The 14846-nt window shown below is 56.6% G+C and overlaps 1 protein-coding gene across 1 annotated transcript in view; it reads right to left on the bottom strand.

The window, feature by feature from the left end:
* The window catches only part of actn3b (actinin alpha 3b), a 24722-nt gene extending 9876 nt beyond the window's left edge, over positions 1-14846 (bottom strand). Inside the window, exons 1-8 of the mRNA XM_088909034.1 lie at positions 14390-14846; positions 2920-3034; positions 2638-2757; positions 2461-2547; positions 1924-2011; positions 1510-1588; positions 794-875; positions 148-233 (exon numbers count right to left, since the gene is read on the bottom strand). Of these exons, the coding sequence (XP_088765160.1) occupies positions 148-233; positions 794-875; positions 1510-1588; positions 1924-2011; positions 2461-2547; positions 2638-2757; positions 2920-3034; positions 14390-14524 (792 nt within the window). The 5' untranslated portion in view covers positions 14525-14846. The remainder of the gene's footprint in view (positions 1-147; positions 234-793; positions 876-1509; positions 1589-1923; positions 2012-2460; positions 2548-2637; positions 2758-2919; positions 3035-14389) is intronic.

Here is a 14846-nt window from a genome sequence, read left to right as displayed (position 1 = left end):
CTGACCCTCCAGACCAGCTGTCCTTCTAGTCTACCAAGGCAGGACCTGACCCTCCAGACCAGCTGTCCTCTTCATCTAACAAGACTGGAGCAGCGGTCTCATGACCACAGCCATTCTGACAGTGAAAGGGCTATGGACAAATGTTACCTGCTCAGCTCCAGCGAAGGCATGGTAGAAGCAGGACACATAGGTCATGATAGCTTTCTCGTCAGGTTTGGGGGTGTTCACAATATCTGTCAGAGAGAAGAGATACCCACAGTCAACAGCACAGCTACAACACAGTAAAATCCCACCCATTAGCACAGAGAGGTATGATAAGCTGGGACACGCTGTACACAGGTTACTATTCTTAACAGACAGCAAACAACAGAGCTCTGTCTACAGTGAGGCTGTCCCAGACACTGGGGGTCTTACTCACTGCCAGAGCTCTGTCTACAGTGAGGCTGTCCCAGACACTGGGGGTCTTACTCACTGCAGAGCTCTGTCTACAGTGAGGCTGTCCCAGACACTGGGGGTCTTACTCACTGCAGAGCTCTGTCTACAGTGAGGCTGTCCCAGACACTGGGGGTCTTACTCACTGTCAGAGCTCTGTCTACAGTGAGGCTGTCCCAGACACTGGGGATCTTACTCACTGCAGAGCTCTGTCTACAGTGAGGCTGTCCCAGACACTGGGGGTCTTATTCACTGCCAGAGCTCTGTCTACAGTGAGGCTGTCCCAGACACTGGGGGGTGTAAATACAGTGTAAATACCAGACCAATTAAAGTAATGAGCATCTCTGCTCTGCTTCCTCACCTTCTGCGTCAAGCATCTTGGGGATATCCAGGTATTTCTCAGCCACTTCGAAAGCAGTGTTCAGGTTTCCGATGGGGTCATCCTGGACAGAGAGTGTGAGAGTGGGGTTGTCACAGACCTGGTGCAGGGTGTGTGTGTGCACTCCGCATGCCACTCAGAAAACCTAAACCACACACACACCTCTCAGCTTTTACCCTGATCTCTCTGGGCTCTACTGCGCTGGACTGTACCATGCTTTTACCCTGATCTCACTGGGCTCTACTGCGCTGTACTTTGCTTTTACCCTGATCTCACTGGGCTTTACTGCGCTGTACTGTGCTTTTACCCTGATCTCACTGGGCTTTACTGCGCTGTACTGTGCTTTTACCCCGATCTCACTGGGCTTCACTGCGCTGTACTGTGCTTTTACCCTGATCTCACTGGGCTCTACTGCGCTGTACTGTGCTTTTACCCTGATCTCACTGGGCTTTACTGCGCTGTACTGTGCTTTTACCCTGATCTCACTGGGCTTCACTGCGCTGTACTGTGCTTTTACCCCGATCTCACTGGGCTTCACTGCGCTGTACTGTGCTTTTACCCTGATCTCACTGGGCTCTACTGCACTGGACTGTGCTTTTACCCTGATCTCACTGGGCTCTTCTGCGCTGTACTGTGCTTTTACCCCGATCTCACTGGGCTCTACTGCACTCTAATTTGAACACAGGCTCAGGGGGCACCTTTCTCAGTTTGGAGTAATCGATGAGGTCAGGTCTGTGTCTGTGGATGAGCGCGCACAGCGCCAGGCCGTCCTTCCAGCTGGCTCACGGAGAGAGGGGAACGGAACAGAGCCATCGGAAGCAGTGAGGAGGAGCAGGTAAGGGAGTGCAGGACGCCGAGACAGGAGGGGAGGGCAGGTGTGGAGGTGAACAGCAGCAAGACAGGCAGCAGGAGAGAGGGTGGAAGAAAGAGATGCAGAAAGAGAGTGATCAGGTTAGAATGGCGATTAAAAACCACTACAGAGATTCTCCAAGAACACGCACAGCAGGAAAGGAACCCCGTGTGAAATTAAAAGGAAGAAAGAAACTGCAGGAGCCCCTGAATGGTTCCAATCGCCAGAGCTGGGGTGGCGTGTTCCCTGCAGTCGGGCTCACCTGATGTGGAAGTTCTGCACATTGACGTTCCTGTAGGGGGCAGTCTTTCTCTGGCACCACAGCAGCAGGCCCTCCTTCGCCGAGGTTTCTGCGTGCAGAGAAAGGGACGAGAAAGAATGAGGGGAGACGTACAAACGACAGGTGTGCAGTGAGAGTCCAGGTGTGTCTGAGTGCCTATGTCTGTAGATGAGAGGTGTGCAGTGAGGCAGGTCTGGGTGTGTCTGAGCGCCTGTGTCTCTAGATGACAGGTGTGCAGTGAGGCAGGTCTGGGTGTGTCTGAGCGCCTGTGTCTCTAGATGACAGGTGTGCAGTGAGACAGGTCCAGGTGTGCAGTGAGACAGGTCCAGGTGTGTCTGAGCGCCTGTGTCTCTAGATGACAGGTGTGCAGTGAGGCAGGTCTGGGTGTGTCCCTGTCTCTAGATAAGAGGTGTACAGTGAGACAGGTCCGAGTGTGTCTGAGTGCCTGTGTCTGTAGATGACAGGTGTGCAGTGAGACAGGTCTGGGTGTGTCTGTACAGGTGCGTCTCTCTCACTGACCCTCCACTGAGATGTCCTGGATGGCGAATCTCAGGATGATAGTCCAGATCATGCCCAGGGTCATCTTTGTGTTGCCATCCACAATCTCTGTAAGGAAGCAGCGATACGGTCATTCAGCCTGCTGCTCCCACCCCAGCCCGAGCCCCCTGAGCCCCCTGAGCCGGGGGGGCGACTCACCCTCGGCGCCGATGGACACCAGCTTGACTCCCTTGCTGCAGATGAAGTCCAGGGCCTTGTTGACGTTGGCGATCTTGTGGAACCGCATCTTCCCTTTGTCTGGTTTGGGCAACCTCTCACCTGTTGGCGAATAACATGAAGTTACTATCCCACACTCTGCAGACAGACAGGCACGCCCCGTCCTTACAGACAGTGTCTTTCTGTGTCAGCCCAGGAGTGCGCCTGCGTGTGCCGGCGTGTGTCAGCCCAGGAGTGCATCTGTCTGTCAGCTTGTTCACTCACCTGAAATGACCTCCAGCAGCAGCATGAGTTTGAGTCCATTCCGGAAATCCTCCTCAATATTCTCGATCTGAGTGCCGGCTTTGCGCAGGTGAGAGTTACACCAGGCTGTGAAGGTCTGGGAAAGGCGAGAGAGGAGAGGTCAGAGTTCAGAGCTGCAGGAGCAGCACAGGTCTCAGTCTTCATTGCAAAAAAACTGGGCCATCTGGCTCATATCTGCCTGTAAATCTCCGGAGGCTGGAAACAGGGAGTGGGCGGAATGAGACCGGAGAAACGGGCGAAAGCCAGGGACAGGGGTCCAATCCTGCTCCGCGGAGCAGGGAGCGCTCTCACTGATCCGGGGGCCGGAATTCAGATGTGATGACTGCATAGCCATGCTTATAGAAGGGAATTCTGGGAGGAAAGCCAATGTTTCGTGTTGTGGTCAGAGATCAAGTGGGGAGAGAGAGAGAGAGAGAGAGAGCAGCTGTGTGGAGGAGGTCCTGAGGCTGCAGGGATGATGTCCAAGTGTGTACAGTGTGTAGTGTGCACTGAGGGTGTGCAGGGTGTGTACAGTGTGTAGTGTGCACTGAGGGTGTGCAGGGTGTGTACAGTGTGTAGTGTGCACTGAGAGTGTGCACTGAGGGTGTGCAGGGTGTGTACAGTGTGTAGTGTGCACTGAGGGTGTGCAGGGTGTATACAGTGTGTAGTGTGCACTGAGGGTGTGTACAGTGTTTAGTGTGCACTGAGGGTGTGCAGGGTGTATAGTGTGCACTGAGGGTGTGCAGGATGTGTACAGTGTGTAGTGTGCACTGAGGGTGTGCAGGGTGTGTACAGTGTGTAGTGTGCACTGAGGGTGTGCAGGGTGTATAGTGTGCACTGAGGGTGTGCAGGGTGTGTACAGTGTGTAGTGTGAACTGAGGGTGTGCAGGGTGTGTACAGTGTGTAGTGTGAACTGAGGGTGTGCAGGGTGTATACAGTGTGTAGTGTGCACTGAGGGTGTGCAGGGTGTGTACAGTGTGTAGTGTGCACTGAGGGTGTGCAGGGTGTATAGTGTGCACTGAGGGTGTGCAGGGTGTGTACAGTGTGTAGTGTGCACTGAGGGTGTGCAGGGTGTGTACAGTGTATAGTGTGCAGTGAGGGTGTGTACAGTGTGTAGTGTATGTAGTGTGCACAGTGTGTGTGGTGTGTAGTGTGTACAATGTTTGTGTAGTGTAGAGTGTGTGGTATGTGTGTATAATGTATAGTGTACAGTGTGTGTCTAGGATGTGTGTATAATGTGTAGTGTGTGTGGGGTGTGTAGTGTGTAATGTATGTGTAGTGTGTGTGGTATGTAGTGTGTACAATGTTTGTGTAGTGTAGAGTGTGTGGTATGTGTGTATAATGTGTAGTGTGTGTGGTGTGTGGGGTGTGTAGTGTGTAATGTATGTAGTGGGCACAGTGTGTGTGGTGTGTAGTGTGTAATGTATGTGTAGTGTGTGTGGTGTTTGTGTAGTGTAGAGCGTGGGGTGTGTGTGTATAATGTGTAGTGTGTGTGGTGTGTGGGGTGTGTGTGTATAATGTGTAGTGTGTGTGGTGTGTGGGGTGTGTGTAGTGTCAGGAATGCTCCTCTCCCTGTAATCTGATGTAGCTGCAAGCAGAGCTCTCAGCACAGGTGACTCCAGGCACGCTTGACCAAATTTAGACAGGCTGCCATCCAGAGCTGGCTGTGAGGCAGGCCAGCCGGCTAAATCCAGCCACGGGACAGCTGAGCCGGCAGGATTCCTGAGCCGGGATCACGCTCCCCGCTGGGAGAGATGGGAAATGGGAAATGGGGGGGGCTCATACCGGGATACGCAAAAAATGATCCACATCCTCCTGGATCATTTGTTTTTCCCCTGTGAACATCAGGAATTCTCCTGCACCAGAGCCACCGGACCAGCGGTCCTCCCGGTCTAACAAGACCGGACCAGAGCCACCTGACCGGCTGTCCTCCCGGTCTAACAAGACTGGACCTCAACAACTTGACTAGCCCTGTTCCTGAACCAGAGGTGGCACCCACATTCCTGAAGGCCAGGGAGCGTGATCTGGGGTAAACAGGGCACCCCCCTATAATAAGACAGCAAACACCACCAGGTGGGCGTGGCCCAGCAATGAGGCATGAACTGTGACACAGCGAGACACTTCAGTAAATATTATTCTAACCACAGCCCTTCTGGAGCACGACCAATTTAATTGTAGAATGACACATTCCCCACACACAGGAATTTAAAATACAACAACACTGTCCCAGACACTGGGGGTCTTACTCACTGCCAGAGCTCTGTCTACAGTGAGACTGTCCCAGACACTGGGGGTCTTACTCACTGTCAGAGCTCTGTCTACAGTGAGACTGTCCCAGACACTGGGGGTCTTACTCACTGCCAGAGCTCTGTCTGCAGTGAGGCTGTCCCAGACACTGGGGGTCTTACTCACTGCCAGAGCTCTGTCTACAGTGAGGCTGTCCCAGACACTGGGGGTCTTATTCACTGTCAGAGCTCTGTCTACAGTGAGGCTGTCCCAGACACTGGGGGTCTTACTCACTGCCAGAGCTCTGTCTACAGTGAGACTGTCCCAGACACTGGGGGTCTTATTCACTGCCAGAGCTCTGTCTACAGTGAGACTGTCCCAGACACTGGGGGTCTTACTCACTGCCAGAGCTCTGTCTACAGTGAGACTGTCCCAGACACTGGGGGTCTTACTCACTGTCAGAGCTCTGTCTACAGTGAGGCTGTCCCAGACACTGGGGGTCTTACTCACTGCCAGAGCTCTGTCTACAGTGAGGCTGTCCCAGACACTGGGGGTCTTACTCACTGCCAGAGCTCTGTCTACAGTGAGGCTGTCCCAGACACTGGGGGTCTTACTCACTGCCAGAGCTCTGTCTACAGTGAGGCTGTCCCAGACACTGGGGGTCTTACTCACTGCCAGAGCTCTGTCTACAGTACTTCTGTCCCAGACACTGGGGGTCTTACTCACTGTCAGAGCTCTGTCTACAGTGAGGCTGTCCCAGACACTGGGGGTCTTACTCACTGTCAGAGCTCTGTCTACAGTGAGGCTCTCCCAGACACTGGGGGTCTTACTCACTGTCAGAGCTCTGTCTACAGTGAGGCTGTCCCAGACACTGGGGGTCTTACTCACTGCCAGAGCTCTGTCTGCAGGACTTCTGTCCCAGACAGTGGGAGGATTATTCAGGGATGTAACTGTATCACCAGTAAAACGCTGTCCCGCGCACGACAGTGCAGGTTGGGGATTTGGAGGTCAGGATGTTAGGGACCCCAGGGAGAATGAGTTCTTTGGGAGATTAGCACCTGTTGCAGGAATTCCGCTGCATATTAACAACCCCTGAGGGCTGGAATGTGCCCGGCGTGCCACCTGCTCCCTGCCCATTGTGTGAGGAGGGGACTGAGCCCTTCACTGGGAGATGAGTCATCCTCCCTCCGCCCCCGCCAGCGTCGTCACAGGAATCGGCAGGCTCCGATCCCGGAGCGCACGTGGGGGCGATCAACTGAGGAATGGGAGGGAAAAGGGAGCCAGGTCCATCTCGCCCAGCTGCTCCCGATCACTGTTACTGACACCTCCCTGGACCCCCTCGGTCCCACTGGGGTCCGAGTCTCCCCTGCATGAGCAGGTGGGTTCAGCCAATCCTACTGCGCCTCACCGCTATTCCAAGCGCTCACAGGGCTCTCGGCTCTCGGATGTTGTTTTCCTGAGTGAACCGTCGGGAGTGTCCAGCTCCCATCCCGGGACACTGCAGGAGTGATTCTCCTTTCCACAAGAGCCCCGATTACCAGCCACTGTTTTCTCCACATCTGTCAGTGTTGCCAGAGGTAAATCCTACATCTTTTCCTGCTTCCTGAACAGGATGCACGTGAAAGTGCATTTAAAACGGCAAACAGGGAGAAACAGTTGTTCCTTTACACAAGGAGTGGCGGGAGTGTGGAACAAGCAGCTCAGCCCTGTGATTCTTCCCGGAAACAGCTGGCTGAGATTCCCGGATCGATCGGCAACCAGACAGGCCGTGAACCGGGCTTATGGTCTCATGTCCGGGCTGGACAGGAAGCCCAGCGGGACAGCGGGAGAGAGACCCTCCCAGCCCCCTCTGTCCGATCTATCTCGGCCGGAGCCGACAGATGGAGCTGGCTGGGGCCTGCCTGAGAACGGCAGATCCCCGGAATCAATCGGAGGGGAACCCCTCCCCCCTGCAAGGGTGCGATTCCGACAAGGAGCAGGGCTTTCCGGACAGCTCCATTTCCGTTCTGTGTGGAGTCTGCATGGTCTCCCTGCGTTCGCATGGCTTTCCTCCAGGTGCTCCGGTTTCCTCCCACAGTCCGAAGACACGCTGGGAGGTTCACTGGCTTCTGGGAAAACTGGCCCAGGTGAGTGCGTCAGTGTGTTGCCCTGTGATGGGCTGGCGTCCCACCCAGGGGGTACCCCGCCTTGCGCCCGTCGCGTGTCGGGAATGCTTTTCTTGTCCCGCGGTTTCTGGCTGCTGCCGGATATATCCAGTCACACCGCACCCGTCGGCCCCCACGAGAGCCGCCCCCCCTCTCCCTCACCTGTCCCGGCGCAGCAAGCGCAGCCAAACTGGAGAAGGTCACCGCCTGCGCTCCACTGCCATGTAAGGGGGGCATACCCAAAATACTGGGGCTCCTGGGGGGGGGGAATCGCTCAGGAACCCCGTCTTGGGACCAAGACCTCCACATTCACACATCCTGCACTAAGCTCTTGGCCTGCAGGGCTGTTATAACAGTAATGAGCACTGAGGATTACACTGTACAGTGTAGAGAACCAGCACTGATCACCCCACCCTCTCGGCACCCCAGATCCACACAGAAACGTACACCGCCCAGCCTTCCTCGGAGCTCGGAGCTTCCTGTGCTGGTGCTGCTGCTCCTGCTGGCCCTGTTCAGCTACCTCACTGAGACCCTCACTGCACAAACGAGGGGCTTGACTGCAAAACGTGCAACTCTTCTTTTCCTACCCAGAGCTATGGAATTTTATGCTGCTTCTCAAACGTGTCTGTAAGAGCGGAAAAGAGTCGCACAGGTCACGTTCATCCTGTTGCCAAGGCGGTTAGGGGTTCGAATGAGTAACTGAGAGCCCGCCTGGAGCAGACACCAGCAGCTGTGAGCGTGTGGGGCTCCAGGAGCAGGACTGGACACCCCTGCAGGAGAGACAACGCCTCCCACAGGAGAGACAGAGACCCCCCAGGACCAGGACTGGGGACCCCCGCAGGAGAGACAGCACCCCACTCAGGACCAGGACTGGGAAGCCCTGTGCTCCCAATTGTAAGGACACCCTCTTAAAGTAATGTGACCCACCAGATCCCCCCCAGTGCTGACCCCCAATGACCCCCTGGAGCAGCTCTCTGACTCCCGAAGTCACCCCAGTCTCCGAGAGTCACTCGGAGCAAAGGAGTCAGCAGAGTAATTATTCTGGGAGCTGCCAGTGGTTCAATCCGGCCAGAGAGGACAACATACAGGGTCATCCTGATTTATAGGCGACCGAGTCCAGAGTGTTGACAGACAGTCGCAGGCTTCCAGTTCTGGGGTGGGGTAGGGTCTGCAGTTCTAGCCGTCTCCACAAGGTGGCAGAGTCGGAGTTGGATCATAAGAACCCGATCAGAGCCGATGGACACCTCACCAGCCCGATCAACACTGATAGGCGACGCTCCTGCATGGCTGGGACCCGCTGTGACTGCCTTGCAGGGTTTTGAAGTGATGTCTGGGGCAATGTTAAACTGGGCGGAGGAGTACTGCAACACATTTTCTCCATATGAATCAGGCCACTTAATGTAATTAAAAAATTAAAAAATCAAAACTAATCTTGTGTAGATCTTCACAAAATAGTTAATCTAATCTGGACTGTGCTTTTACCCTGATCTCGCTGGGCTCTACCCGCTGTACTGTGCTTTTACCCTGATCTCACTGGGCTCTACTGTGCTGTGCTGTGCTTTTACCCTGATCTCACTGGGCTCTACTGCGCTGTACTGTGCTTTTACCCTGATCTCACTGGGCTGTACTGCGCTGTACTGTGCTTCTACCCTGATCTCACTGGGCTCTACTGTGCTGTACTGTGCTTTTACCCTGATCTCACTGGGCTCTACTGCGCTGTACTGTGCTTTTACCCTGATCTCACTGGGCTCTACTGCGCTGTGCTGTGCTTTTACCATGATCTCACTGGGCTCTAACCAGTATAAATTATTTACTCATTTGGCCGACACTTTCAGACAAAGCAGTTTACATCTGTTAACTCTTCCACACAAGGTCCTGGAGTACCTTGGTGCCTCTCCTGGGATTTGAACCCGAAACCTTCCAATTAGGAGGCCCTGACCGCCCCTGACCCAGCGCCCCGGTCCGACACCCCTCCCCTCCGGCACACCGAAGTCTCGGGCCTTCGAATCCGCAGCCCGGGCCGGTTCTCCGGACCAGAACCAGCCGTCCCCTCCACCCCCGTGAAGACACACACGTAACAATCGCTCCGCCATCTGTGTCCTCCCCCCCACCCCCACCCCCATCAAGCTCCCTGCTCCTCCAAAATACCTGCATGAGCTCACGCCCCCCCCACCCCCTCCCCCTGCGTGCCCCGGCAGTTTATAGACACTGCCCTACAAGGACAGGGCGTCTAGAATAGCAGCTGCCACCCGATCGGCCCTCCCTGCACACCGACACCCCGGAGGAGCTGGAGGGCTCCGATCCTGAGCGAGGACCAGCGCTCAGCGCGACCCAGGTGCCCGAAATCGTCCAGGGCGCCGGGACTTCCTCGGAAGCCACGCTGACCCGCGAACCAGGAAGGGCAGGTGGAAACGAAGCGGGTCGGGAGCTACGTGGAGACGGACTTCTTTACACTAAGGGTGGCGGGAGTGTGGGACGAGCCGCCCAGCCGCGCTGCTGAAGCCGATGCTCTGGTTGCCCTCAAGACGGACCTAGATGAGATCCTGGGATCAGTTGGACACTCGCGCCCAAACAGAGTTGGTGTGCCGATTCAGGCACAGAGAGCGGACCCATCAAAGCAGTATCCAGTATTTTAGTGCTGGTCGAGGTTCCTGTCACACAAATAAAACCCTGTGATCACGAAAGCATCTGTCCCCACTTTCCCTCCTTGCCTTGTTCTGCTGCTGCTCTCCTACCTCCTCCTGCCTCTCCTAGTCCAACAGGGTCGCTCCTGTTGCTCAGAGTGACTCCCGCCCCTCAGCCAACAGTTGTGCCACCCTGACCTCTGACCCCTGACCCCTGACCCCTGACCCCGGCTCGTGTCAGGTTTCAGAGGGTCAGTAAGGCCAGGTTATACGGGGCAGTCAGAATGGGAGATATCTTCATATGGGGCAACCCAAAAATACAGTTTGGGCTTTTCCAGGACAGGCCACTTCTGGGAATGAGGAATTGACTCCTTCCACTGCGTTAACTCCTGAACTGATATTCCTGGTCAGGGCTACGGCAACTCGTATCATGTCCTGGAAACACAAGGGGCAGGCGACCCCACTCCCCGACCGGGGCGTCAGTCCACGGTGGGGCGCACACATATACAGAGCCCGTGAAAGGCCCGGTGAAGACCCACACGCACACGGGGAGAACGTGCAAGCTCCACACACAGGGTGGGCTCGAACCCCGCGAGGCAGAAGCGCCCGCAGCCACGTCACTGTGCCGCAGGAGCTGACCTTTAAATCGCGCGACCGGGACGAGCCAGGAAGATCGGAAGATCGGAATGACTGAGAACTAACTAGCCCAGAACGTCTGGTCATCATCCACACCGGTCAGAGCTGCGCCAGACACTTGGAGGATTCCAGGGGAAACGTTTCCGAAGCTGGAGCTCTCACTCCGATGGGCCAGACCCGGCGCTCACATTAACACACGAGCATGAAGCTGCCGGAAAACTCCAGGGTCAGCGGTCCAGCTCAGCTCCTCGCCGATCCCGTGATCCTGCTGGGATCCAGCTGGGCTGAGCCTCTGCCGGAGCAGCGCGGGAGGCCAGTGGCGCCCCCCCCCCCCCACCATTCCGCCGCCAGATCCCACCTCTGCCCACCCGCCTTCGGTGACTCTACCTCTCGGAACCGATCCCCTCGATCCCAGAGCCTTCGCAGCGTCTACTGGACCGAGGCGCTGCTCTCAGCTGGAAGGCTTATTAGCCGTAAAGAAATCGTCAGGCAAAACAAACTGTGAGCAGTCTAGTTACATCACTAATTGCGTGGAAAGCAGTCCAAGCGCCAAGACATTCGGTTTGAAATCGAACCAGCTAAGCTGAAACTGCAAACTGGTCACTGAGGGCCAACCCAGATCATGGTCCAGTTGAAAACAGGGAGTCCAGACTATATACAAGCTGGTCTGTTTGAAGAACCGGTCTCCAATATTAACAACTACAGACGACCACTCTAGGACATCAGTATGTACGCCAACAAATACTTCCTTTCTGACTCCTGACCCATCCCTCCTCCCTTCATTGTTCCAGCCAGTATTTCAGCCACTGACTCGATTAATTACTTCATTGATCATTAATCGCTTAATCGCTGCTGACACCAAACATGACTTGGGGATCATCGGGACAGAAGGACTGGCAGTGAGAAATGTGACCCCCCCCCCACCCGCGCACGCTGTGGGCCAGAGAGGCCAACTCCAGTCCCCGCTGGTTCTCCAGATCTATCCACACCAGAGCCCAGACCCGCTGGGAGAAGCTGTTCAACTACAGCTAAGCCAGTGATTAGTTAACGGGGTCATCAGGAACCTGTGTCCTGCTTTTCTAAACTGGCTCTTCCAGGCTGATCCTCAAGCAAACGTTTTAGATCACGGAAATAACCCATCACATGTCCTGTTTCAAGTACCTCTAACAGGCTGGAAAACTGCACTGGGGTGTCAAGTGGGGACAGTGCTGGGGCTCACACTGCACTGGGGTGTCCAGTGGGGTCAGTGATGGGGGTCACACTGCTCTGAGGTGTCCAGTGGGGACAGTGCTGGGGGTCACACTGCTCTGAGGTGTCCAGTGGGGACAGTGCTGGGGGTCACACTGCACTGGGGTGTCCAGTGGGGACAGTGCTGGGGGTCACACTGCACTGGGGTGTCCAGTGGGGTCAGTGCTGGGGGTCACACTGCACTGGGGTGTCCAGTGGGGACAGCGCTGGGGGTCACACTGCACTGGGGTGTCCAGTGGGGTCAGTGCTGGGGGTTAGACTGCACTGATGTTAAATACACAGAATTGATCGCTCACTCCTGCCAGAGAACAGGGTGGACTAATCAATCCGATTGAAATTCCGGGGAGCGCCGGGGCTCACACTTTCTTCTAGAGACTGGGCGCTCGACCACCTCGCCGGTCGCTCCCAGAGCAGAGCCAGGGCGACCAGGACGTCGGGAGAGGCTGGAGGAGTAAGAACCACGGCCATTCACGGCACAGCTCCACATGCCTCAGACAAAAGACCACTGGGAGAGACGTCAAGAAACTGAAAAATGACTCGGGAGGAGGACAGGAAAGCGCAGGAAGGTCTCGGTGGGAACTGCCTGTCCGGGACGCGCAGGTGTCGCGCAGCGGTGCAGCTCTAAAACGCGCTCTGTGCGCCGGAGTCTCCTCCCGCGGCTCTGCTCCTCCTGCTGCCGGACAGGCGCTCGGCCGGCCGGAGCGACGCGTGACGCCGCCGATATTTGCAAGGAGTGACATCACTCCCCCCCCCCCCCCGCGGGCACGCGTGTTGATTACAAGTGTTTAATTACAGCGGATTAAAGAGAAAGTGTTTTTTTTTTTGTAAATAATATCGGGCAGACGTCATGGAGGCGGAGAGGAAGCGCGGAGAGCGAGGGGTGGGTATTTTTAGAAGATGATTCTATTTGCGTCGGACGGCCCCCCTCCTCTCGGCCTGTCCCAGACCCCCCGGCAGCCCCGGGTTCTGGAGGCGCGGCTGTACTCCGCGAGCGAGCTCGACGCGGGTCTGGACAGTGCTGTCCGGGCGGTTACACGTCGGAGAGACTCGTGTTACAAGTATGATCAGCAGTACGGACGGGTCCCACTGAGCACCGCGTGTGCTCCAGCTTGTCCTCCTCCTCTCTCTCCCAGACTCCTCTCTCTGCTCTGATCTAGTCTCTCTCTCTGGTCTCTGGGAGTCTCTCTATCCCCCCCTCTCTCTCTCTCCCATCTGTCCGGGTCGCTCAGTCCCGACAGGAATCCGCTGTCGATCCCCTCGCGCCCAGCGCGGCGGCTCTAATCAGCCGGAGCCCCGTTAATCACCCCGGGCAGCGCGCGCGCCCGCGCTCAGCCCAAGAACCTGCCCGGTGCGACGCCAGGTGCCCGGTGGTGGTGGTGGTGGGGGGGGGGGTGAGGAGGCTCGGATCAGCGCCAGGTGCCGGTCCGGTTTAAAATAAGAGTTTCTCTCCGGCGCGCTAAGGTATAAATGCACCTGCGTTTACAACACACGGGGGTTTGCGTCCAATTGTTTTAACTATCGTGTTTTAATTAGGGCTGGGGGGGGTGGGTCCAAGTATCATTTTTAACACGTACCCCCCCCCCCCCATATGTGTTAAAAATGATACTTGGACTGGGGAAAGAGAGAGAGAGAAAATGCAGAAGCAAGGGGCTGAAGCGACTGGCGTTGCCCGAGCGGTAGTCTGAGAAGCAAGGGGGTTCATCGACACGTTTCTGAGGAGGCGGAAGAAAAAAAAAAGCCCTTGAAATTGTCCCGCTGCGTTTTAGCACGAACCCCGAGGGGCGCGTGCAGAACGCGAGCCGTTCCCGTTATTAATAAACCTTCCGCCTCGCTCGCTGACGTCACCGGCACCCCCGGCCAGCGCCCGTCTTAGCCGCGCTTCTCAGTATAGGCCGGGGGGGGGGGCAGCGGTGTCGGTTATCCTCCTCAAAAGAACCAGCTGGATAAGCAATGACCCCTCCAGGACACACACACACACACACCGACCCCCGAGCGCTTCCGTCAGCTCCTGCGGAGCCCCTGCGTCAGCGGCTGTCGCGTTATTCATTCTTATCGATAAGAGCGCTAACAGAGTCGGAGCTGTTGCGCCGTTGGGGCGGGACTCGCTCAGGGGGGACAGCTCGGTCCCCAGGATCCGCTGCTGTAGTGCTCGGATGTGGTGAACTCATCATCATCATCATCATCACGGCGGATATTTTTAGGGGGTACTGTAAGGTCAAGAAACTTTGGGGGGGGGGGGTTAGGGTTAGAAATAGCCCTCTGAGCTATGCGCTGCGGAATCCGCCTGCAGCAGGTGCGACGCCCGCCTGCGGCCCAGGGTCCCCCCGGTGCGAGAGAGAGAGAGAGAGAGAGAGAGAGAGCTCCCTTTCAAAGCCCACAGCTCAGCTATTCGCACACCTGCGTGTATTTATTATTTTGTTGTTGTTGTTTTTCGGTCGTTAGAAGGAAGAGAGACTCCTGGAGAGCCTACAGCCCCACGGCCTCACAGCGCATCCTGTTTCTCATTTTAGGGCTCCCTTTCCAAGTCCCCCCCCCCCCCGGCCCCGGGCTCAAACCGGGCCCTGCCCGTCCTACCTTCCTCTGCTGCTTCTCCCAGGCCGGGTCCAGCAGGAGGTCGCGGTCCCAGTCCTCCTCCTGCGTCATGTACTCCTCGGTGGAGGTGACCACGTAGGAGGTGCTGTACTGCACCTGCTGCTCCACTTGGGTCATGTCGGCGGCCTCTTCGTCGGCTCTCCTCCGTCTGCAAACACTCGTGCTGCTCGAGGCCCGGGGGTCGTCTCAGGCACTGGACCCTTCAGAGAGGGGGGCTTTCTCGTCGCCGGGGTCGGGGGGGGGGGAGGTGGGCAGGTGGGGAACGCCGTCTACACGCCTCGAGGGGCAGAAAGCAGGTCCAGATTTCTCTCAGACGGGCGCCCGTGCGCTTGTGGCTGGTGCTGGTGCTGGTGCTGGTTTCTGCTGGTGCTGGTGCTGGTTTCTGCTGGTGGGGCCGCTGCCGCCGGTGCTGTCACTCGCCAGTACTGCTGTCCTGGTC

The sequence above is a fragment of the Atractosteus spatula genome, assembly GCF_055471065.1.
Source record: "Atractosteus spatula isolate fAtrSpa1 chromosome 24 unlocalized genomic scaffold, fAtrSpa1.hap1 SUPER_24_unloc_1, whole genome shotgun sequence".
Taxonomy (NCBI): Eukaryota; Metazoa; Chordata; class Actinopteri; order Semionotiformes; family Lepisosteidae; genus Atractosteus; species Atractosteus spatula.
Note: the sequence above shows the minus strand (reverse complement) of the source record. Positions and strands in the feature narration are given on the sequence as shown.